Source organism: Tachysurus fulvidraco, chromosome 19, assembly GCF_022655615.1.
Source record: "Tachysurus fulvidraco isolate hzauxx_2018 chromosome 19, HZAU_PFXX_2.0, whole genome shotgun sequence".
NCBI lineage: Eukaryota > Metazoa > Chordata > Actinopteri > Siluriformes > Bagridae > Tachysurus > Tachysurus fulvidraco.
In genome coordinates, this window is record NC_062536.1 from 1,815,809 (window position 1) to 1,842,947 (window position 27,139).

At 38.0% G+C, this 27,139-nt stretch overlaps 1 protein-coding gene, 1 long non-coding RNA gene and 1 pseudogene across 2 annotated transcripts; 2 read left to right on the forward strand and 1 right to left on the reverse strand.

Annotated features, from left to right (window-relative positions):
• LOC113663806 overlaps positions 1-27,139 on the forward strand; it is a 589,387-nt pseudogene that overhangs the window by 554,992 nt on the left and 7,256 nt on the right.
• LOC125139562 lies at positions 6,988-10,563 on the reverse strand. The gene is made up of 4 exons (XR_007138594.1): positions 9,865-10,563; positions 9,521-9,683; positions 9,283-9,379; positions 6,988-7,674 (listed from the first exon to the last, which is right to left on the reverse strand). It is a non-coding gene; the product is annotated as an uncharacterized LOC125139562 (long non-coding RNA).
• LOC113652962 (protein NLRC3-like) lies at positions 20,877-25,637 on the forward strand. Its single transcript, XM_047803886.1, has 4 exons — positions 20,877-20,944; positions 21,159-21,275; positions 23,190-23,303; positions 23,504-25,637. Exons 1-4 carry the CDS (start codon positions 20,892-20,894, stop codon positions 25,290-25,292), a joined length of 2,073 nt encoding a protein of 690 aa, XP_047659842.1. The 5' UTR covers positions 20,877-20,891; the 3' UTR covers positions 25,293-25,637.

Consider the following 27,139-nt stretch of genomic DNA (forward strand, 5'->3'; position numbering starts at 1 on the left):
TGTCAAATTTATGCCCATTGAAGAAACTCAAGAGAGCCAGCAGCAAAAGATGGAAAAACTCCAGGTGATGTTCCAACACTCTGATGCCAATCCAGAGGAGGTAAAATGTCTAATGAAAGTCCACGTTTTACACACAGCATCACATGTCAACCAGGAAAAAGTATCAAATGCCTTAGAGAGGACTGGCTGTTTTGGTCTGATGAACTTGGCATGTCAGTCCACTTCAAGGAACTCACTGGGATTGACCTCAAAGAGACATTCACACCAAATTTGGATTTGAAGGGAAAAAGGCTTCTCGACTACATGACCACAGTTTGTGTCAACAAGAGCAAAGTTCCTTCAGAATTATGCAAGGCTTCATACGATGTGGGGACTGTAGAGAGGCTGCTCAGATGATGTGATAGAGATGCTCCTGCTTCAGCTCAGCTACTTTGATGAGGAGGAGGAGTCCATGTTCTTCCATGTAGAAGATAGATGTCTGGCAGAAGATGTCCAACTGGTACATGCTGATGTTGGTACACGCTGAGTCTGTATCAGAACCTAATCAACACAAACATCTCCTCATTCATTTCTGCATTGTGCCTCATGTTTGGGAGCTTCTACAGTTTTATTATCTACTATCCATCTTAGCTGGCTTCAACTCTGGAGTTTCTTCAAAGGTGAGTAAACATGGCTCTCATTACTACTTTCCCCTGTCTAGTCTGGCTCACACACACACACACACACACACACACACACAGGCAGGCACACACACACACACACACACACACACACACACACACACACACACACACACACACACACACACACACACACACACACACACAGGCACGCACACAGACAGACAGACACACACAAACACACACACACACAGGCAGGCACACACACACAGGCAGGCACACACACACACACACACACACACAGGCACGCACACAGACAGACAGACAGACAGACACACACACGCAGACAGACAGACACACATACATTTATGCATTGACACACACATACAGTATGTACATACAGACACACACACTAGTTTTTTACTGATCAAATAAAATGCTCAATATGCTTTTATTCTACAGGTGTTTTTTCTCAATAAACCCAGAAAAGGGAACCAAAGTAATAAATACTCCAAGCTTCCTCTCAACTTGAACCCTCGAGTCCTCACCCTGATACAGAACTCTCAGATCACGAGTGACGTGAAGCCTAAATATGGACTCTTTCTGTTGACTCTGACTGTTTGTTTGAGAAGAGATACTGTTTTTACTTTGTTAAATCCACAGTGTGTATTATGGTTAAGGCACGATGTCATTTGTTTTAAACTCTTAAAGGTGCACTGTAACTCTTTCTGGTAGACGGTCTATATGTATCTTGCATTTATTCAATTAGAACTGTTTTTAATACAAAACAATACCTTAACGAACCTGCATCCTTACCGTAAGGGGGCTCGCCTCTCCTCTGACCTGTAACTTGGCCTATTGGCATCACCTGATTGTCTCTATGGAGATCGATAAGTCTTACTGTGTGCCATACTGTGGAACATTCCAGACAGGGACAGTGTGGGTTGTTGTTGTGAATTGGGTTGTTGTGCGCCTGGCACTTAAAGTTTGTGGATTCAGTCATAGTTAAAAAAAATAAAAATTACATGTTTATTTGCATCTTGTATATGTTGAAAAAAAAATGGGCCAATTGTTTTAAGCCATACTGTGTTGTTGTTGTTGTTGTTGTTGTTGTTGTTGTTGTTGTTGTTGTGCGCCTGGCACTTAAACTTTGTTAAAAAATAACTTTTCAAACTTAGTTTGAGGGGAAAAAAATGCATCCAGTTGTTTACAACTATTTTGATGGCTTTTAAATAAATTTTGCAAAAGTGATATTTTCCTCTCGTCTTATTTCAAGATGTATTTTTTAAATTTACCACAATATAACTTCATTATTAAAACATAAAAATACAGCATATTATAGATATTTTGTGTATAATATACAGGACATTTAAAATGCAAAGTTTTACTGTTTTACCAGTTTAAGTTAGTTTTTTTTTATATTTCCCTGTTAATTTGATCATTTATTGATGCACATTTTTACATGTAAAAAAATACAGGAAATTGTCTTTATATACAACATATGTGAAATTAACAAAAAAAATTGTAGACAACAATTTTTAAAGTGATTCAGCCGTCATTTCATTCACTGTAAATCAATTTACATATTTTGTCCGTAAAGGTCATCGATGGCTCTATATATTTATATATATTTATATATATATATATTTATATTTATTTATATATATATATTTTTTTTTTTTACAGGACTTCTCTGGTAACCACAGAGTTTCCCTGGCAGCTTTTTTTTTTTTACAGTGTACAACAAATTTTCCTGCCATAAAACATTGTGTTAAAAGCATGGGAACTAAGGGGAGTGTGGGTGCTCGTGCTTGATAAGATCTGATCTTATTGGGGTGACTGAGAGGTCACATTAACACAGATGCAAACACATATACTAACACACACACATACCAGGCTACACAAGCACACACGTAGGGTATAAAAGGGACAGCTGAATCACTAATCTTTGCCTCTTCACTGTGTACACTTGGCACTCTACACTGTGGAAGACGACTTTTGCTGCAGCAAAATGAACATATTTTTTACTTCTTTGCTTTTACCACCAACTCTGTTTCTGACTGTGTTTCTTTAAATATAGATGAAAATTTGCCGCCACAATTTTGAAGGTTCCACCGAGATATCCCTCGTCTGTGTGCCAGGTGGTGAGAGATCTGGACAATCACAAGACTGACCGAGTGACGGGATTCTTAGCTAAGTAGATTTAGATTTTTTATATACGTCATCTTTCCATCTTCAGACAATTTGCCTCAACAGAATTTAGGTTTGGATTTTGGCCACCGGTTCTGGGAACCGGTAAAGTTACATGTAAGTTCTGGGAACTGACTGGGAACGTGGATGGCATCACGTAGGCTTTAATCATGTTAAACTTTGAGCTCGCTTTGAGGAAAGCTGCCACTGCATAAATTTAAGCTAAACAACATGACAGTAAACAAAGATGCTGCACAAGGCATTATTTAAACAGGATCTAGAATTCTATTGCATCACAGAACTTCAGGCCACTGAAGCCAGACAAATGGCACCAATCATGTCTAAGCCTAATAGTGAATTGAAACTACAAATCTACCATAGGGAAAGGTGACTTGAGCCAGGCCACCACCCACCCTGTTGTATTTTATACATTTACATTTATGGCATTTAGCAGACACCCTTATCCAGAGTGACTTACAACTGAGCAACTGAGGGTTAAGGGCCTTGCTCATAGCTAATGATTGAAAAAATAAAAACACTGAAATATGTAGAAGAAAAAAAAATAATTGGAAACTATGGCATACTAAGTGGAAGAGTGGAAGAGATAAAAACTGTGTCAAATTGTGTGCTCTTCTTAGTGAAAACAAGGGGGATTCTAGTTTTAGCTAAATGCTAAGCTAAATGCTAAGCTAAATTTACATTTACAGCATTTGGCAGACGCCCTTATCCAGAGCGACCTACATAAGTGCTTAAATCTCAAACATTGGATACATTATTGCTGGCTCAGTAGGTTACATACTTAAGATACCATGAGTTTAAAACAGAGTATAAATGCTAAACTAAATACTCTTTAGTGATTCAGAGTAATAAAAAGACACTAATTAAAGCTAAACAACATGACAAACTAAACAAAGATGCTACACAAGGCTTCATATGCCAATCATATCAGTTCTGTTCTTTAGACAGACAAACGAATACGAGCTGCTGCTCCTTCACATTACTTTATTTAATGACTTCAGTAACAAAACATACACACGTGACTCTGGATGTCATTGTATCAGATGACCACTAGATGTCCTCATAACCTCATATATGTATAACATATACAATATGTTACATCCCCCTTCTTAAAGGTGGGGTGTGCAATGTTTGAAAGCCAATGTTGACATTTGAAATCACCAAAACAAACACGCCCCCAACCCAAATGGGTCCCACCCCTGTACTGATAGCTCCACCCACACATACATACACAACCCAGGCAACTAATGTAAAGAAACGTATCTTTATCATAGCTGAAGGGAAGAACAATATGATTGCAGATAAGCAAACAAGCAAAAATGACACATGCGCAAAGGACAAAGGCATATATTAGTTCTGTGAAAGAAAGTAAAACCAACGTTACTCACCTATCAAGAAGGGAAAAAGCAACCTAGGGTTAGGTCCCTTCACAGGCCTTCCCGCTCCTTCAGTTCTCTCCAGTGCTGTAAAGCTGATCCTATATTTACATGGGTCCTGCTTCTTTCCCTATCGTAAGCCTTTTTTCGCTATTCGGTTTCGGCTAATGTCACACATGCGCACTGAACATTCTCACGCATATTGACAAGACACGCCCCTTTCTGCTCATTGGCTACACGTTTGTTTTGTTTGTCGGCCCGACTCAGCTTTCTGAAGCATTTCTCAAACAACGTACACCCCACCTTTAAGTATATTCCTTTATACTGATGCATAAATCTTCTGCACAAACTTTTAAACACAACATTTGAGTTTCATCAACCAAATTTTGCAGCATAACAACAAAATTATTCAACACATTTTCACAAATGCATTTATACTCAGAAACTATTACATTTCAACTTATTACACATCCAACAATGCACATATATTGTATTAACTCTCAGGTTTTGTATTTTTTAGGTATTCTTACAATTCTTCCAGTCCTTGTACGGTAAGCTTGCTCTTTCTCTAAGCTTTCAATACCATTTATTTCATTTGTAATGCCTTTTCTGTCGAGTGCATTGTTTTGTGATGCATCAACCGACTATCAGTATCCATGTTAACGCTTTTCTCAAATGGTGAAGAGTATGTTTTTCTTGTTTTTCTTAAATGTCTGGGGTTTTGTCTGAACAGCTTTCCATCAGGAGTCTTTACGATAAAAGAATGTGGCTGTTCATGCTTTTCCAGAACAACAGCTGGCTTCCATGAATCTCCCTTTTGCATCTTATTCCTTCTCCAGGTTGCAGATTTCGTCCTGAGACGTCTCCCAATCAGTAATTGTGCAGGTGATAATCCTATCCCTTCCATTGGCGTGTTGCGGTATTCCAGTAGTGCTATATAGCGATCACATTGACTACCATGTGATTTCTTTAAGAGATTTTTCACTGTTTGCACTGCTCTCTCGGCTTGTCCATTAGACTGTGCATAACCAGGGCTTGAAGTCACATGCTGGAATCCACATTCCTCTGCAAAACCTGAAAATTCAGCACTTGCATACTGAGGTCCATTGTCAGATACTACTATATCCGCAATTCCGTGTCTTGCAAACATGGATTTCATTTCCCTGTTGACTCCACAGCTTGTCGTGTCCATGAGTAGATTTACCTCAATGTACTTTGAAAAGTAGTCCACACAACAGAAATGCTGACCCATTATGGTAAAAAATGTCTACCAATTTTTTCCCCAAGGTCAACCTGGCACATCATATGGAACAATGGCTCTTTTTGATTGTTGTTCCTGTTTTTATTGCAGGTAGCACATCTGGATATTGCATCTTCAATTTGTGTCGACATTCCTGGTAAGTACAAAATGTCTCTGCCTCTTGCCTTACATCTAACAATTCCCAGGTGTGACTCATGTATTTTGTTGATCATTTCCTGTCTTAGCTGATTTGGAACAATGAGCTTACTCTATTTGCTTTAAATAACAGACCATCTTCATGACTGATTTCCTCTCGAAATGTCCAGTATGGCTGTATTGGTCGTGGCATCATAGATCATTCTTTTGCCCATCCATTCAGCACTGCCTTTTTTTAATATTTGCATCTCTGCATCCTCTGCTGTTGCTTTTTTGAAAGCATCCAGTTTCTGTTCTGAAATGGGAAGTTCTGATGTAATCCAGTTCACCACTAGATCCTCTTCCAGCAGATTTTCCTTCTGCTCGTGGAGATAAGCACGACTTAGAGCATCTGCAATGTATAGCTCTTTACCGGGTTTGTACATCACCTTCAGATTGTATCTCTGTAGTCGTAGAAGCATTCTGTGTTATCTCATAGGAGCCTGATGTAGCAGCTTCTTAAATATACTCTCTAATGGCTTGTGAGCACTTTCCTTTACTTTCCCATACTGGTGAAATTTCTCACATCCATAAACTATGGCTAACAATTCCTTTTCAATTTGTGCGTATCTACGCTGACAGTCATTCAGTGCTCTCTTGCTCAATGGCGCCATCTTGTGTCCAGAATACGTAACAAGTTTGCAGCTTGACCTCTGCAGTCTCCCTGAAATGTTTAGCAACTTGTATCCAGTGTCACTTTTATATCATTCTTGTTTATCTGGATTGTCTCGACCCATTGTTCATCCTCTTTATTTGAGTTGATGGACATTACATTGATTTCTTTTCCCACTGTTACACTGTAAAAAAATAAGAAGTTGAGTTAACTTAAAAAATTTTACTTCAATTTAAGTTCATCTAACCTTCCTCATTAAGTTCATCTAACCTTCCTCAGTAAGTACATCTAACCTTCCTCAGTAAATTCATCTAATCTTCCTCAGTTAGTTCATCTAACCTTCCTCAGTAAGTTCATCTAACCTTCCTCAGTAAGTACATCTAACCTTCCTCAGTAAGTACATCTAACCTTCCTCAGTAAGTACATCTAACCTTCCTCAGTAAGTACATCTAACCCTCAGTAAGTACATCTAACCTTCCTCAGTAAGTACATCTAACCTTCCTCAGTAAGTACATCTAACTAGTCATCATGAGTTTGTTTAAAGTTAAAAAGGGGGTTGAGTGAAATTTGAGCAGGGAGAACTACAGCCCTGAAGTTTGGAAAACACAAAAAAGCTTTGCAGCAAATTAACTAATTTTTTTTAAAGTTGGTTCAACTTAATTTTCTTCTTTTAATGTACAGCTTTAAATCTTCCATTCAAAGTTCTTCCACAAATTCCTGTATGGCATTCACATTAAAAATCAAACTCAGAGATTACAAACCATACTGTAAACACAATAAAAAAAAGACTGTCATTTTTACAGAAAAATATTTATTTTACAATTCTGCCAAGCGACACATTTTCTGTCAACATGAACTGGAAAAACTGGAGTAAACCAACACAAAAGCTTTTAAAGTGCTGGAGTAAAAAAAAAAACAAGCAGAGTTTCAACACATGTGCTAGAGCAATCAAGTATTACAACTGTAAAAAACAAAACATGAATGTCATCAAACCTTACACTAAAACTCAAACCTGACTTTAGTACATGTTGTACTGTTATACAGCTACAAAACAAACAGGAACAAATCAGAACTTGCACTTTTGATTAATCACATGAACTGCAGCTACTTTAACAATTTGTTTTTGAAGGACTGGACTCTTGCAGAACACTGGGGGTCAAGGCCAATAAACACTTTCTGAATAGTTTCAAAAGTGGATTTTAGTTCTTTATGATAGATAATGTTGATGGCATAAAACAAGCCAAATAGGAGAGCAACAGCTGTAGGGAAGTCTTGTACATTATCCAGCACAACCTGCTCCTCTACAACTACAGACAGGGACCTTACATTTGGGTTTGAATGGATGGTGGCAACGTCATCTTCAGTGACAGTTAAGACCCCCATCTTCATCCCTTTTGTATGAGTGTCTTCTGGGTCTGTGTCCTGCAGTGAAAAGCAGTATAAAGACTGATTTATAACCCATAATTTATTGAATTCTGCTGGACCACAAAGAGATTTTTATATTGTTTGAGAGAGGTCACCCAAAAAAATCACACATGCCGCAATCTTGCATTGTGTTTGGTTGAATATACACCATGCCAAAAGTATTGGGACACCCCCTTCTAATGAACAGGTTTGACTTGACTTTAGTAATTTCCATGAGTACAAATCTTAACGCTTAAGCATATAATAATATTTGATGGAATTGTGTGCTTCTAATTTTTTAGCAAGAGTTTTAACAGGACCATTTTCTATTCTAAAATAGCAATGCTGCTGTGTTTAAGGAAAGATTTAAAAAGAAATGACTGAGTCAGTCAGTGTGGAAGAACTTGACAGACCTTGTGCAGACCTTGAGCCAAAAACATCACCAAAATACCAATGACTTGTACTTACACTATATGGACAAAAATATTGGGACACACTCTTCTTTAGAACAGAAAAAAGGCAATTCCAAAACCATGGCAACAAAGATGAAAATATAATTCATGTATTTACAAATTGTATCTCCATCTCTGTTCCAACAGTTTTGGAAGTGTCTAAATTGACTACCCATATGTACAAGTCATTGGTGTTTGGTTTGAGTTTCTGGCTCAAGGTCTGCATTTAAAGTCACATCAAAGATGTTCAGCTTTTATTAGGACTTGGCTTTATGCAGACCAGTCAAGTTCTTCCATACTGGCAATTCTTTTTTAACCTTGCCTTATACACAAAGGCATTTTCATGTTGCCTTATACACAGAGGCATTTTCATGTTGCCTTATACACAGAGGCATTTTCATGTTGCCTTATACACAGAGGCATTTTCATGTTGCCTTATACACAGAGGCATTTTCATGTTGCCTTATACACAGAGGCATTTTCATGTTGCCTTATACACAGAGGCATTTTCATGTTGCCTTATACACAGAGGCATTTTCATGTTGCCTTATACACAGAGGCATTTTCATGTTGCCTTATACACAGAGGCCTGTCTAATCTGTTAAAAAATTAGAAGCACACAATTACATAGAATATCTTCATTGCTTATTCATTAAGATTTGTACGTGGTAGCTCAGTGGTTAAGGTGTTCGACTACTGATCAGAAGGTCATTGGTTCAAATCCCAGGTCCACCAAGTTGCCACTGCAGGGTCCCTGAGCAAGGCCCTTAACCATCAATTGCTGAGGTGTATAAACTGAAATAAAAATGTGAGTCACTCTGGACAAGAGTGTCTGCTAAATGCTGTAAATGTAAATTTGTACTCATGGAAATTACTAAAGAAGTCAAACCCGTTCTTAAAGGGGAGCGTCCCAATAGTTTCGGCAATATTGTGTGTCACATTTTTTTAATTTGTGCTGTCAGACTCATTACTGATAAGTATTCAACCAAGATTATTCAATAAATACATTTTTGCCAACACTTTGCCTCCTCCATTCTAGTCTTTCCCCTGCTTTTTAGCTTATAGAACAGTTAGCAGATTAGTTTCAGACACCAGACAAAACTGTTTTCTCTTTACAGGACCTGTACCTCAGGTATGAGAGTATATGCTGATAACAGACTGATAACACACTTACCAGGCAAGTTCTTCAGGAAGTTTCCAGACTTTTCCCTCATAAACAAAGGTAGACCTTTGAGAGCTGTAGCTTTTCTTTGAGCAAGCACATCAGAAGCCTGAAGGACACAGAAAAGGTTTTATGCATGTTATATTCAACCAAAAGCTTAGGGCTTACACCTTTAAATGGCCAGTATTATTCTCATTCACAAGGTACACATTTTACAATATGTTTACATGATTTGACACTAAATAATTACTTGATCAAGTTGGTCTAAAAGGGTCTTCATTTCATCTCCATAGGCTCCACCATGTGATCGGTACAACATGATCATCTTTGGTGCATATTCATCAGAATACATCAGAAGACAAAAAGGTACTCTTCAGGTTGGTTTGTGTAATTCTGTAAAACTCGGCAGAGACCTCAAAACACACACACACACACACAAACACACACACACACACACACACACACACACACACACACACACACACACACACACACACACACACAGTTAACAGTAAGAATTGAGACTACACAAGCCAATTAATTAATAATATCTTAATCTTACATAAATAAATAATCTCAAATACATAAACTCACCTGATCTTCCAAAAACAATCAGCCACAAGAGGTTCTTCAATGACTATCTCCTTCCTTCTCAGAGAGAATGTCAGCTCCATTTTGGAGTTAATTGCAATGCTGAAATGTTTCTTCCTCTTGTAGTGCATCTTTTTCCTTCTGTAAGGAACAATCTGTCTGCCCTACTGGGTTGTCTGGGAGGAAGTTTACCTCACATCTCTTTGCTTTCTTTGTGCACTTCTTTGAGTCATTGTGCACTTTTTTCGAGGTCTCTAGTTCTGATTCTTCAGGTACTTTCTGGATGATCTGCAGCACTGCTCTTTCTTGTGGAAGCTCTGTTATATTGGTCAAGTTCATTTCCGAACTCAGGATCCTCAAACTGAATCAGAAAATCATCCTCGATTTCAAGCCTTTCTTGAAGAATTGTTTTCAAATGTTCAACCGAAGTGAGAAAAATAAATCAAGTACATTAAGTATTTGGCAAGGCTTTATATGTGGTAACATGTTAAATGACTTAAAGTTGGTAGTTCAAAAATTCTAACTTTCAAAATTTGCTACAGTAATTTACTGCAAGAATATTTTTTTTTGTTTGAAAAATCCCTTTATTCCACAATTCTTTTCCTCCACATCACCCTAGTGGCATTTTGGAGAGTACCAAAAAGAAGTATTCTCATAGCTTCATAAGTAAAACCCCTGATGTCACATGGAAACCCACTGCCTCACCTGAGCTATTTATTTGGGGCTTAGTGCTTGTATAAAGAAGACTGACTCAAGTGCATGAATGTTGAACCTCAGACCCTTGCTGTGTATGGAAGGTCAGAGAGCACTCGGATTTAATATCTTAATTGGTGTTCCAAAGACAAACAATGATCTTACAGGTTTGGAATTTTTGGGGTAAACTATCGCTTTAAAACACCCGCTTTTGTCTTCTGCATTAGGAAGTCATACAGGTTTAAAATGTCATTTACATTTCGGAGAACAGTTCCTTCAACCTGTGACATACTTTGTTACGTTAAAGTTCAAATCAGAAAATCATTGTGTGGCTATGTGAAAAACAATTAATGGAGAAGGAATCTCTTTAGTGCAATCATGTTCCTTCCCTTAACTGTATATGATGTGAGAGGATGAGGATCATTTAGATCCTCTGGCTCAAGTATTTCAATTGCACTTGTTTCAGAAAACCTGTAACACCTGTAGTGCTCAATGTACCATGACGAAAGCCTTTTGCAAAGAAAGGCCACCTTGTTAGCATTGACAAGTACACTGAGTATTCCGAAAAAAATCAGGCACGCCACTGCATTGACCTGAGGTCAAAATCATGCCTTCACTGAAGTGAATTCCATGCAAATGCACATTTTCCAAGACATCTGCTCTATTTAGCAACACTTCAGGAACCCTCAACACTGGGACATACACAAAGCTATTTTGGTGTAATCTATCATATCGGTACTCCACAGGATCAATTACTTGTAAATGCTCTTAAAAATAAGCATTCCATCTGTATTCTGTTGAGAGAGTACCCTTCTTTGCAGTGGCTATAAAACAGGATTTGTTTTGAGCACTTCTGTTGATAACAATTCAGCAAGCTCTTCTGCCAGTGACTCATCAATGTGGCTTTCATACTTTCTTATAATATCCCTGATTGATTGTTTTGCTGTATACCTAGACAATGAAGCATTATCACACATCCAACTTAATAACTCCTGAATTGCACTTTTTGAATCATGCAAAACTGTCTGCATGTAAAGGATCAATGATGCAAGTTTGTGCTCTAGAGCTCTATACTCTACAGGCCCTAAATACACGTTTGTTTTGTGTTCATAAGGAATTGCAGGAACAGTGACATCAGTAACATTTGACTGTGGATTCTGCATAAAATCTCCTGACTCTTCAGACGCTGCCTCTTCATTGCTTCCCAAACAACCAGTCTGCAATGTAACGGAAGAGCTAAAATCTTCAAAACCTTGAGATTTATGCTTCCGAGATATGTGGCTACTAAAAGTTGTAAGGACATTTGTTGTCAGCTCACAACCTTTAAAAGGACAATTGACTGTGTCATGTCTCCTCAAATGATTTCTGAGATGGTTTAAAAACATCTTTGAAATCACATAAAACACATGAAAAATTAAAGTGGTCAGTAACTGCAGTATGTTTGTGTGATCTTGTCAACTGTGTTTAACACAGCTAAAGTTTTAAAAGTGCAGATACAGTCAGTATACAAGCAAGGATGCTGATAGGATCACCCTCGATAGTGCCGAAGCCTGTAGTGTTTCAAGAGGACGTCTCTGCTACTGTGGGCAAATCTGCAACGCTTACACTGCAGTACAAACCTATGAAAAGACAAACAAAAGCACTTTGACATGTGAAGTGTTACATTCCAACTAAACTGACAACATAAATATTACATACAAAAAAATGAGAATATACAATGAATCACATTCAAAGCAAAATAATAATGCCAAATTACATTTAACTAGTTCAATTGTGCTAAGAAGAGCTACGCTAAAAAAACAAAACAAATAAGCTCCTGAAATACAAGACATTTGTGATAATTGAACATGATATATTTTCTGTTATGGATGTTTTTCATAACGGATGTTATGTAACGCACGTTATGTTGTACGTCTAAGATCAGAAATAACCACATGGTTAACAAAGTTAAGAATACCCTATACCTTACTAACATGTAAAATGCTGTTTTCCCCCTCGATTTAACAATACCAACTTACAATAGTGACGACTTTCCTTGTTGATCGTGTAACGGTATTGACTCAGGTAGATCACATTTTCCCGTAAGTAGTGCTTAGTGATTTTCTAAATAATCACGGTTTAGCATTAACGTTAGCCAAAACCGATTTACACAAAGCAAAACGCAGAGGGTGAAATGAAGCGCAAATCAAGCAAAGAGTTATCCAAAAAGTAAGATTCATTCTCAATGTAGCATCTGTAATTGGCATTAGGCTTCATGGCTTTCGTATGCTTCTCTGACTGAAATACTAGCAATTCTGCATCCACAACACACAATCCATTAAATACAGTTTATTGTAATAACCATAACGTACACAATAAAATCGAATGTATTTCGTTACATTTCCTTCACATTTTACAAAGTGATCTGAACATGACCTTCAAATGAAGCACGTTAACTGTCTGAGCTCATTGGAAAATATCATTATATTCCTTAAAATAGCCTTTCCAAAACACAACTTTACATTATACATTAAGCATTTTGTAATTTATTTGTTATTTTTCATAATAAAACTAAAAGAAAGCTTACCTGTTGCAGTTGAGTTAACAATTTGCAAGTTGGATTTTTTACAGTGTACTGTACCAATAAACATGTTACCATCTTGTTCAGTCACGTGCATTCTTTTAGCATTTAGACACTGCTTTTTCCTCAAATCTATGGAATAAAAACACTGTCAATAATAATCGTACGTAATTCAAAGCATTGTGTGTAAATTTTAATTTAGTTGTGCGTAATTTAAAACTATTGTACGTAATTATGTTTTTTGTGGAGTTGGATCCCAAAATCTACGGCCACGACAGTTTACAGATACGAGATTTTGTGTGTTTGTTCAAATACAACTCCAAAATGTACGACTATGACAGTTTACAGACACAACGCTTGTTTTCACAACACCTCTTTTTTACACACGAAAACAGTCTGCGAAACAACTGTCAAAAATACGTCATCACGTTCACAGGCATTACTAGCCGAGGGAAGATTAATTGATTCCACGAAGTGCGCATGCGCCCCGCCCTCTCCTAAACCACTCATAGAAACCACTGGCCCCGAAATGGCGGATTAGTTATCACTAATAACAGAGAGAATTTTGTGCTAACACTTTAAAATAATGGTCTGTTGGTAACGAGTGACTATGCAGGAAGTACGTAATAGGTAGTACTGCATTAACACTGAGCTTAATACTGCTAACTAATATGGAAGCAAGATGAACTAAGCAGTATAAGTAATAGCACATTTAGGACAAAGGTAATTCTTTATTTGGTATTCAATAATTACCAAATAAAAATATGGAGGCAGGAATCGAACCCCGACCCTGGAGCTGTGAGGCGAACGTGCTAACCACTAGGCCACCGAAATGTTTTCAACCAGTTAATTTTGAATGTCCTTTAATATCACCCATATCATAGTCTTTAACCAGCTGTGATTTCTTAATATAATGAGTTTTGTTTTTCCACAGAAATTGGAAAACGATCGAATTAGCTTTCTTAACATTAACTGTAGAAACATACAGGGAGTGGCATGGAGAGATTATTTTGGAAATAGCTCAAAGATTTCCTCATATCTATTAACTGATTAGAAAAGTTAACGTCTTCTCTTCTAATAGCATTTTTAGATAAAACTATTCCTAAATATTTCACTTCGTCTTTAACCTAAACTGAAGAGATGATAGAGTCCGTTGATGAGTGAATGGGAAGTAGCTCACATTTTTTAATATTAAGGGTAAATCCTGAAGCTTTAGGGAAAATCGAGACTAAATTTAGGGCAACATCAACCATGAATTTACTCTTTAAAAGGATTGCTGTGTCGTCTGCAAATTGACTAATTTTAAATTCCTTGTCAAATATTGAGATCCCATGCAAATGGGGGTTATGATTAATGAGCAATATAAGTGATTGAGTGGCTAGAATAAACAGTTTGGGAGAAATCGGGCATCCCTGCATAATACTGCGGAGCACTTCAAACCTAGGAGTTATACTAGGATTCAGGGACACAGAACTATATGTCAGTATACAACGTCTTAATTATTTTACAAAAATTACTCCCAAAACCTAAAAAATCTAAGATTTCAAATAAAAAAGTATGTTCAACAGTATCAAATGCCTTGTAAAAGTCAAGAAATACAATAAAAACCATTATTTTAAAGTGTTAGCACAAAATTCTCTCTGTTATTAGTGATAACTAACCCGCCATTTCGGCACCAGTGGTTTCTATGAGTGGTTTAGAAGAGGGCGGGGCGCATGCGCGCTTCGTGGAATCGATTCATCTTCCATCGGATAGTAATGCCTGTGAACGTGATGACGTATTTTTGACAGTTGTTTCACAGACCGTTTTCGTGTGTAAAAAAGAGGTGTTGTGAAAACAAGCGTTGTGTCTGTAAACTGTCATAGTCGTACATTTTGGAGTTGTATTTGAACAAACACACAAAATCTCGTATCTGTAAACTGTCGTGGCCGTAGGTTTTGGGATCCAACTCCACAAAAAACATAATTACGTACAATAGTTTTAAATTACGCACAACTAAATTAAAATTTACACACAATGCTTTGAATTACGTACGGTTATTATTGACAGTGCTTTTATTCCATACAAATCAAAATAAATTAAATTTAAGTAAATTATTAACCTGCAAAAGTAAGAGGAGTAATATTAATGTCCGAATATTAGTTAAACTATTTAATAATCAATTTAACAAGAGTCATATATAATTAGAAGATTGTAGACTTTTTTATTTGGGGACAATCCAACAGAATAAAAGATTGAAAATCTTTAGTAGTTAAACTCTCTAAACAATGAACTAGAGTGTAGAGTTTTAACCTTTATTTTTAAATAAAAATGAAGTAAAGGTTGGTAACAGTTTAACTTTGAAGCCGGTCTAAATCTATTAAAGAGAAAAATCTGAATATATGAAACTTTACCACAGTCTAATTTTTAGAAAGATTTGCGAGTCAGCTCTCAACGTTCAGCCAAAGAGCCGATTCAAAGAGTCGACTCATTCCCAAACAACACATCACCTGTTGTGATCAGATACACGACTCCTCCTTCCTAAAGTGAAAGAGAAAATAGGGCAGAAATGGAGGTATTAATGTCACACAACAAGGACCGTTGACTAAAGGTGAGTTAACTCTTTATTATAAATGACTTTATATAAGAAGAACACGGATATATTGTAAATAAAACCCGTGTAAAATCAGCTGTGTGAGGTAGAGTACAAGCTTACCTGTAAAACAGGTTTAACCAGGTTTGTATACAGTCCTTTCAGTCTCCTCTCTTCAGTTGCTCATGAACAAAACATACAGAATATTTGTACAAAATCACTATAGTTTACCGACATTATGTGTTTTTAACATAGATTTATTTACAATCTCCGGAATCTAGGACGGGAGAGCAAGAGTGCGCATGCGCGACAGAGAGGGCGGGGGAGCGAGAGACCTTGCGTGTGCTAGTGTGCGCGTGCCTCATTAAGCGCATGTAAGACAGAGAACATCCTGATTGGTCTGTTTCTGTAAGTCAACCAATCGATTGTCAGTGTGGGCGGGGCTTTTATCTCTACTCCCATACCGAATTAATCAGTAGTGATGGCGAAGTGAAGCTTTCTTGAAGCAGTGAAACTTTCAACCCAATTGTATCGGAAAAAGGTTCATTACTCGAAGCTTTTCACATCAGAGCTCGATGAGGATCTGTGCTGGTGAAAGCGCTGTCACAGAAAGTTCCACAACCAAACAACGTATTAATTTTAGAAGCAAAAATTAATGGATTGACAAATTAAGGATAGATTAATAAATAAATGTATCAATATAATAAATACATGACCAAAGCATTATCCACTGCATACGCATGATAACTCCAAACAAAAATGTAATAAAGATAACTTTTTGTATGGTGAATGTGGACATTTTGTCTGTTTTTACGAAAAAATCAATCTCATGAATGTTGAAGGTACATAAGTGCAGACACACTTTGACACGATTATAAATCTGCCTTACAGACTACTGTACTGTAGGCTAGATGGATGCTTTGTGCTTTATTCATTCATTCATTTTCTATCACTTACCCTAACTACTCTGGTCATGGGGAGCCTGTCATCGGGCATCAAGGCAGGATACACTCTGGACGGAGTGCCAACCCATCGCAGGACACACACACACACTCTCATTCACTCACGCAATCACACACTACGGACAATTTTCCAGCAGTCAGCAATCAGGTGTCTAAAGAAATGCATACATAGTGATTCGAAATGAATGTTGCTATAAACTTGGGGGAATTAATTGTAGTGATTTATGGGTAACTTGTGGTTAGATTTTTATTTAGGAACAAGATTTTCTCCACAGTGTTGGGCCTGATCCTGTTTCTCTTCTTGCTGACCACTTCACCAGCCTTAGAAAATACCCGTTCACAGGGCACAGAAGAGGTAGGAGAACACAAAAACCCAAGGGCCAGCACGTATAAATGGGGGTAAATGTGCTTGTGCTTGTTCCAATACTGAAGTGGATTTTCAGATGTTGGGTTCACTCAGGTAGCGCTGAATCTCAATGGTTGCATTGGCAGTGGCACTCTTCACTTTTCTTGTTTCCATCACCCGTTGATCAAGAAGATCCCACAGTCCTGTCCCTGAAAAGTGGAAAAATTCACAAGATTTTATATGTGCAGTAAAATACAATGGGGCCATTATAGACTTCGAGTCCTACCTGAGGTGCCTGCAGCTGCTGTAGAGGTTTCCCTATGCTCTGGTATGGGGTCAGATGCTGTTTACCTTACCTTTGTTGCACACTCAGCTGTAAGCCTTTTTATAGCATTCTGGGCATTGGGTGGTTCGCAAAACCCAATGGTTTTAAAACGTGGATCCAGGAGCGTGGCAAGGGTCATTTGGCTTGCTGTTTCATAATGAGCCAACCTCTCAGACATTAGTGTTAAAAGGTTGACGCAGAGCTGTGCTGCCTTCTCATCAGTCACCACTTGCTGCTTTGTAGATATAGCATGCCTCAACATGCGAATGATGGGAATGACCTTGGAGCCAGACACAGTTTTTTCTGCAGAAAGTTCAGCAGTTGCATCCTTTAGTGGAGACAATACACCAAGGCACTCAGACATTGTGTGTTACTCTGCTGAGGATAGAGGAACCAAATCTGTCCTCAGGGACACCAGTGCAGCACCAAGTGGTTCACGCTGTTCATAAAGTCTGGACAGCATGTCAAATGTGCTGATCCAGCACGTCTCTACTTCCTGCTGTAATTTATAAGCAGGTTTGCCCATCTGTAGCTGGAAATTGACAAGTTGCTCCTTTGCAACAGTGCTTGATATAAAATAAGCAACAATCTTCATTGTCTTGGTCCTGATGTCTTCAAGCCCTGGGAAGTCAATAGATCTTTTTACAGCAAGTTTTAGAGCATGAGCTATGCAAATGGTATGTCTCAGCTGTAAATTGTTGGCACATGTTATCATATTAGCAGCTGCATCAGTGACAAGACATCTAATTTTAGACTGAATGCCCCATTCCTCAATGAGAGATGTCTTCACTGCAGCAATGTTTGCTGCTGTATGTGAAGCAGGAAATTTTCCTACTCCCAGCAACACCATAGCAAGTTGTTCTTTACTGTCAAGGAAGTGGCAAGTAACAGCTAAATAAGAACATATCCACATGTCCACATATCCAAAGTCACAGATGTAGCCCTAAGCACTTCTTCTTTAGCTCTCTCTTTCTCCTATGTATACCTTTTCTCCACCATTGTCTTCAGAGTTTGCCTTGATGGGAGCATGTATGTAGGATCCAAGAGGCTGCAAAATTTCTGAAGCCAACATCCTCCACAATGGTAAAAGGCTGTGTTTCTATTTTGACAATAATAAAATAACAGCACCACTTTTAAACCACTTAATTATTCTAATTAAAACTGAAACAATTGAATAAAATTAAAAGTAGTCTTTAACCTTGGCTGTTGCCTCCATCTTGGACAGAGGATCTGGCTCTGTCATGCTTTGCACGAAAATGGCTCAACATGGATGATGTATTATTATTATAGACCAGCTGCTGGGAGCAAATCAAACACTGGACCTAAAAACAGATTAAGGATAGACCTTGTCTCAACAGTATAAAGTGTGAACCATTTAAAAAAGATCATGCTATTAAGCGGTGCACAATAGGCTTTTCTTGCATCCCTATAATTTTCAACTTATTACTATCCATAGTAATCCAAGTTATTTATATATATGACAAAATATACAACATGAAATGTTACATTGAATCGCATAATTGCCCAATGATTAGTGAGATTTAAGTTATAAATATAGGCTTCACAACAAAACCATGTATTCACCTTATTGGGTGAATTCAAATAAAAGTGTTCCCACATTTCAAAACGCGATCTTTTTGTAACAGGCTCCATTAACAATAATAAACTCTCCTAAACTCGCTATAAGGTAATAGATTCTGTGTAACGCAATACTCCAATACAACACACGAGGGCGCGCCACGTGTCGCGTGCTTTTAAACCTTTGAATCAGATAACGAAGCAGTCACGTGGGTCTGTGTGATACGAAGCTTCGGACATCATTGGTCACGTGATTTTGCCAGAACAAATCAAGCTTCGATACAAAGCTTCAATGAAAATCGGTTCATTTTTTTTGACACATGCCTCAGAGCTTCGGTGTCACCGGTAACATCACTACTAATCAGTGTATCTAGAAACAGGAGAAGTGAATCGTGTCTGAGGAGTGAGCTATTAATTGACGCGTGTCAATTAAGGCAAATGTTCTTTATATGCTGTTGCGTGTCTTTTATTGGAACAAGCATATCATACAGTCACCATAGTTCCATTGTTCATTCATCCACAGTTCATAGTCCATGCCAATCCTGAACATATCACATGTGTAGCTAAACAACTAAACTAAATGAAAGTATCTGCTCAAACACAATATATTTCACATATTTGTGATAAAGATCCAATTTGCGGTCATATTTCATGGTCAAAAAACTGTGAGCTTCCCCGTACACACAAAACCCCCCCTCTGTCCCAGGTGTACTCATTTATTCATTAAAAGATATTGCCCCTACTGGTTTAACATGGTATGTACATATAAGGTTCCCGCAATGATGAAGGTGTTACTGGTGCTACTGGTGCTGCCAAATTCTAACTGTGATGTGGAAAGGTTCAGGGTCTTCTGAGTACCTCCATGAAAATACTTTTTGTAGGTTGGGATGTCTGGAGTATGAGCACAAACTCCTTCTTTCTGTTGTGTATCAATCTGTTTTTTACCTGCTTCCCTCTCATCTGTTTAGTCAGTAGTGGAATTATTATTAATAGAATAATAACTGGTACTCGTGGTGGTGTGTGTGTATGTTTACATCAACACTGAGACTCGTGGTGTGTGTGTGTTTACATCAACACTGAGACTCGTGGTGTGTGTGTGTGTGTGTGTGTGTGTGTGTGTGTGTGTGTGTGTGTTTGTGTTTACATCAACGCTGATACTCGTGGTGGTGTGTGTGTGTGTTTACATCAACACTGAGACTCGTGGTGGTGTGTGTGTGTTTACGTCAACACTGAGACTCGTGGTGGTGTGTGTGTTTACATCAACACTGAGACTCGTGGTGGTGTGTGTGTGTGTGTGTTTACATCAACACTGAGACTCGTGGTGGTGTGTGTGTGTTTACGTCAACACTGAGACTCGTGGTGGTGTGTGTGTTTACATCAACACTGAGACTCGTGGTGGTGTGTGTGTGTTTACGTCAACACTGAGACTCGTGGTGGTGCGTGTGTGTTTACGTCAACACTGAGACTCGTGGTGGTGTGTGTGTTTACATCAACACTGAGACTCGTGGTTTGTGAGAGTTTGTGACTGTTAGATGCAGGCCATTTTATTTACCACTGGAGCCCCTCAGGACTGCATGCTCAGTCCATTGCTGTTCCCCTTGCTGACTCATGACTTTGCAGCAATACACAGGTCAAACCTGTGTGTGTGTGTGTGTGTGTGTGTGTGTGTGTGTGTGTGCGTGTGTGTGTGTGTGTGTGTGAGAGAGAGAGAGAGAGAGAGAGAGAGAGACTCTGATCATGATAAAACACAGAAATAACTGAATAGTGATGAGAATGTGAGAGGTCAGTCCATGTGTGTTGGCCGATCACTCAATACTATAAACACAGGATATTTAAACTAAAGAGCAGCATTTTTCTTTAAGTATAAAGATGTGAAAATGATTGTGCACATTTGTTTGTGTGTTTTCTAGGAGTGTGATCCATTCCATCAGAAGAGATCAGACTCTACAGGACTCAGCTGTGTGTTTGTGTGTAAACTTTACTAATATTTAAAAATGGAGACTCCTGATCTGGACACAGATAATGTTTCTACACCATCAAACATCTGGTAATCTACAACATCCTTGTGTTCTAGTCATTAAATATTCACATCTAAATTATTATTAGTAAATATGTAATGATGTAACCAAATGTTTTACTATTACAGTATATAACTATACACATCTAACAGTCACTAATTCACAGTAAAAATGTATTGTTTAATGTAAGTAAAATAAAGTGTGTATATAAATGACTAAAGGACTGTGTATAATGTTGTACAGTAAACTCCAGGGAAAGAGATCAGAATCACCAACACACAGCTGTATCTCCATGAAGAGTGACTGGTCTATGGAGCTTCCTCTGGGGTTTAAAGATGGAGACTCATCACTTCTACACAGGTAACGTCTCATCACTGTTAATGTCACTGCTAAAGTCAAACTTAAAGGGAAGTTTAACTACATAAACAGGGGGCAAAATAAATACTGAAACACAGTAATGGAGCCACTATTGTGTGTCCAAGTACTTTTTTTTTGTAATATTTAATCTTTTATTTAGAAATGTGTTTGGGGGAAAAGTGTGTTTGTGGTGTGTTTAATATAAATAGCACTTGGTTTGACATGTTGTTTTGTAATACAGTGAAATTCATATGTTAATGTGGTAGTTTTGGGGTTGCTGTGTGTTCAGTCATTGCAGGTGAGACGACTGCTTACATTATTGAGCTAATGACAGGAAACTAAGTCATAAGAATCACCTAGAGTTTGAATGTAAAAGTGTTAGTCTAGCTGAATAGCATCTGTCTTTACATTTACATTACATTTATGGCATGTGGGAGACTCCTTTATTCCCAGTGACTTACATCTACCTCATTTATAAATCTGACCAATTGAGGGTTAATGGCCTTGTTCAGGGGACCAGCAGTGGTAGCTTGGTGGACCTGGGATTCAAACAAACTGTCTTCTGTGCTAATACATAATAATTCTCTAAAGTCCTAAATAAACTTCTCCATAGACTCTTTTCGAATTCTAACTAAGTAGCATGGGAATGAAAATTCTAAAGAATAAAACACATTCAACAGAGGATTTGGTTGATAAGAACATAGTTGAGACCACAACTACTGAACACAAATACAAATTAAAATCAGTTGCATATTTAGAGATATTGCAACAAAACCCTAAAATTATATAAAAAAAATGAATATAAATATAAAATAAAAAGGTAAGGTACAGATTTATTAATAGTCCAACAGCACAATTAAACTGAATTACAAACAACAACACAATCTACACTAGTAAATAAATACAGGGAGTGTGTCATAATTACACAATATAACAAATATATATATAACTGTCTGAATTTCAGACAGAATTTTTTTAATTGAACTGTTTAAGCCAATTTATTTTAATAGTAATATTTAATGAGTTAAATCAATTAATAAAGATAATTACATACCACTGTACAGCACTCACACATCTCTGTGCTGAAACACTGGCTTGTTTACTGTGCTTGATGTAAGTCACTCTCGTATCTAAATAAGTTAAGAGTCATGGTGGAAGACGACATATAAGAAATTAAATCATGACTAAGTGATCGTTTTAAAGCACAATCTCCTATTAAATAACCCTGTTTTATTAATATCATTACCATAAATGACCTTTATTTTGTTCCACTGAAATGATTAAAATAACATACAATAACTGGGGAACATTATGCCTTACCTTATAACTACAGATCTACTTTTCTACTTACTGCAGTAAAACTCCAGCAGGCTACTTCACCTACTCTCACCTTGATATCTCTGTGATGTAGCTCTCTGGCTAATAGTTTTCAAACAGAAAGGAGCAAAGCAACTGATCACAATTGGATGATCTTATTTTTTAAGGCTATACAGGACCTAAGATAGGTCGTCTATACCAGGAGTTACAGAAAGATAACCCTACCTTCAGGGCTGGGATTCTGGAAAGCCTTGACTCTGGGGTTCTCCTGGCCTACGCTACCTTCCATGTGTTTCTCAATGGGGGATGGATACTATAGCGAAAGGGTACAGCATCCAAGGGTCCATTGTACACAGCATTGTATGCTACTGGAACGGGTTTGGACTCAGTTCCTGTGCAATGGTACGGAGTATTTAGTGAGTAAAGATAAAATGAACTTAAATAAAGGCTCCAGGTGAAAAAAGCTACCACAATCAACACTGAGCATAAAAAAGGAATTATTTCTATTGTAAGTAAAAATCCACATTCAGTTAGCAAGTGAGTTAAAAACTATTAAGATTGTAAATAACTAATTAAAGAAGTGTGTATAATGTTGTACAGTAAACTCCAGGGAAAGAGATCAGAATCACCAACACACAGCTGTATCTCCATGAAGAGTCATGAGTCTATGGATCATCAGGAGGTTAAAGCTGTAGACTCCTCACTTCTACACAGGTAATGTCTCTTAACTTTTAATGTCACTGCTAAAGGCACACGTAAAGGGTAATTTAATGAGATAAACAGGGGGCAAACTAAATACTACATCACTAGTGTCGAAATAATAGTCTGTATACTACAGGGTGATTAGATTACTGAAAACAGATGATTAAGTCTAATAAATGAACCCCGTGTCTTCCTGCTTCTCCATATCACAGGTACGACCCAGAATCTGCTGGTGGAAATGAATTCCAGAAAAAGTTCAAATTAAATCTGATGAAGAAGTTTCAGTGTTTGAATGGAGTGATAATAAACCTGGGAACCCAAACACTCCTGAATGAGATCTACACAGAGCTCTACATCACAGAGGGAGACAGTGGACAAGTCAATAATGAACATGAGGTGAGACAGATGGAGGCAGCATCCAGGAGAAGAACAACAGAGGAAACACCAATCAAATGCAATGACATCTTTAAGCCTTTATCTGAACAAGACAAACCCATCAGAACTGTGCTGACAAAGGGAGTCGCTGGCATCGGAAAAACCGTCTCTGTGCAGAAGTTCATTCTGGACTGGGCTGAAGGGAAAGTAAATCAGGACGTCCACCGCATATTTCCACTTCCTTTCAGAGAGCTGAACTTGATGAAGGACCAGAAACTGAGTCTGATGGAGCTCCTTCATGTCTTTTTTAAGGAAACAAAAGAAACAGAAATGTTCAGTTTGGAAAAGGTTCTGTTCATTTTTGACGGATTGGACGAGTGTCGTTTTCCTCTAGATTTCCAGAAGACAGTGAGAGTGTGTGATGTAACTGAATCAGCATCAGTGCCTGTGCTGCTGATAAACCTGATCAAAGGGAATCTGCTTCCCTCTGCTCTCATCTGGATCACCTCCAGACCTGCAGCAGCTGATCAAATCCCCTCTGAGTGTGTGGATCGAGTCACAGAGGTACGAGGGTTCAATGACCCACAGAAGGAGGAGTACTTCAGGAAGAGGATCAGTGATCAGAGCCTGGCCAATAACATCATCACACACCTGAAGTCATTAAGAAGCCTCTACATCATGTGTCACATCCCAGTCTTCTGCTGGATTACAGTCACTGTTCTAGAGAGAATGTTGGGTGAAGCAGAGAGTGGAGAGATCCCCAAGACTCTGACTCAAATGTACACACACTTCCTCATCATTCAGACAAACATCATCAGAGAAAAATACTCAAAGAAGCAGGAGAGTGATGAAGAAATGCTTCTTAAACTGGGACAACTGGCTTTTCAGCAGCTGAAGAAAGGGAACCTGATCTTCTATGATGAAGACCTGAGAGAGTGTGGTATTGATGTGACAGAAGCAGCAGTGTACTCAGGTGTGTGTACTCAGATCTTCAGAGAGGAGTTTGGGCTTCACCACAGTAAAGTGTACTGCTTTGTTCATCTGAGCATTCAGGAGCATCTCGCAGCTCTGTATGTGCACCTGACCTTCATGAAGAAGAAGAGAAATGTTCTTAAACAGAATCAAGATGCTAAACATTGGATGAAAGAAAATACAATCTCAGATGTACACAAGAGTGCTGTGTATCAGACTTTAGAAAGTCAGACTGGACATCTGGATCTTTTCCTTCGCTTTCTTCTGGGTCTCTCACTGGAGTCCAATCAGAAACTCTTATATGTTTTAGTAACACAGACAGGAAGTAGCTCCCAGAGCATAAAGGAAACAGTTCAGTACATTAAGAAGAAGATCAGTGAAGATCTTCCTACAGAGAAATCCATCAATCTGTTCCACTGTCTGAATGAACTGGGTGATGATTCTCTAGTGGAGAAAATCCAACACTACCTGAAATCTGGAAAACAAAGTGAACTTTCTTCTTCACAGCTTTCTGCTCTGGTGTTTGTGTTACTGACATCAGCACAGGAGCTGGATGAGTTTGACCTGAGTAAATATACCAGTACAGATAAGATAACAGAAAATGTTGTTCTGAAGATGATGCCTGTGATTACAGCATCCAGTAAAGCAATGTAAGTAAATGTGAATATAACTGTTCTACTGTTACAGTGTTAGAGAGAAACTGAACACACTCTAATATGGACTTTGGGATGTTCTGACCTGAAGGTGATACAGAGTGGAGTTCATGTAAATAGATAAATTAGGGAATAAAATCTGCATTAATAAATGTATGATACTGAAGTGCAGCTATTAAACATGTAGAAGCAGGTGATTACATTTGAGGGAGTTTTGTAGTTTTGTAGTTATGACTTATCTTAATATCTTACAATAATGATGAAGTTAATGCAGGTTTTATGTTGGATGTTTGATGTATATTAAACACACCTGTGTACCAGACATAAAGAACCAGGTTTACTGCAGTAATGACAAATTCTAATCCCCGAAAAGTTTTTCTTTATTATTAGGTTTTATTTGTGAGGTGCAAATGGTCTTTCATAGAAAGCTGACTTTAAAAAGTTTTATACTTGTTAGAGGAAACATTTTTATAATAATAATAATAATAATAATAATAATTAGATTTGCAAACTTGGTCGCAAAAACTTGTTGGCTTTGACGAGGTAAGTATTCGCAAAGGCTGGTGCTTTTTGGAGGCAAGTGGACATAATACTTATGAAATCTAGTGGAGCGCTAGGGTGCCAAAACATTTGGAGGCAAGTGGAGACGAGCATGTGACATCATCAGAATACCCATGAGGCAGTTCCCCTCATTGTTCTGAGTGTTTTGATATGTCACATGTCCATGTTGTAAAAAGTTTTTGGATTTTGCATATTTTGGGGGCGGGGCTGCGGCACAACCGGAAGGCCAGTCGGTAAACCAATTTAAAACTTATACTTGTAAACCTCCATACTTTATAAAGGCCATTTTGAGACCCGGTACCGGAAGTACCGGTACTTGGATTGCTTAGAAAAGTAATAGCAACAATCTTCAGACCAGGGTCTACGACATATACGAATTTGGTGCATGTGGCTCGAAAGCCCTGATAAATTTTTGTCTAAGCTTAAATAGGAAAACAGAATGTTGGCTTCTACAAAGCGACATAACTAGAGACAGAGAAGGAAGACTCTAGAGCAGGGGTCGGCAACCCGTGGCTCCGGAGCCTCAAGTGGCTCTTTCATACCTCTGCTGCGGCTCCCTGTAGATTTGGAAAATAAATGTTTAATTTAAATTTTTTATTTTTGTTAGTTAGTTTTTAAAAAAATGTAATTCTAAATTCTAAGATCATGATGCTCTTGTAACATTAAAATAATCCGTGTTTAATTTTTTATTATTTTTTTTAGTCGCTCAAAATATGCGTTATGCCGACTTGCGAAATCCGACACACAGAAGCAGGCGCATTTTTGGTTTGCTGCAGCCGGCAAGTAAATTTTTTATGTCATGCAGTACTGTCAAGTCTCACGCATTGAGAGTGACAGTCACGCATTTGGGTCTTTTCTCACGCTCTCCCACCGCACATCATATTTCTCACGCAGAAAAACTTTTTGACTATTTATCATATATTTAATAAGCCGCAGCGCCCAAAATGTATCAGTCCGCACTGCTGTCTCTGTGGAACCGGGCAGGAATCAAGCGCGTCTCAGTTCTTAGTCGAGCCTGACACTTATCAGCCAATCAAAAAAGAGGCTACACAATAGCCAATCAGAAAATAGCAATATCTGGGAAAGATTTAACGCAACATCCAATGAAAAAAAGAGAGGGGTTGGAGATGTCATGCTTGCCTGTCTTCAAAACGTGAGAGCCCTGGTCATGAATACGAAGGACTCAATTATATGTTAAACATTTTATTTGAAAGTAACCTTCAACCCAGCGTCTTTTTACTTAAGGTTAGTTCAAACTGTTCAAAATATTTTTGTTTGCCTGCAGAA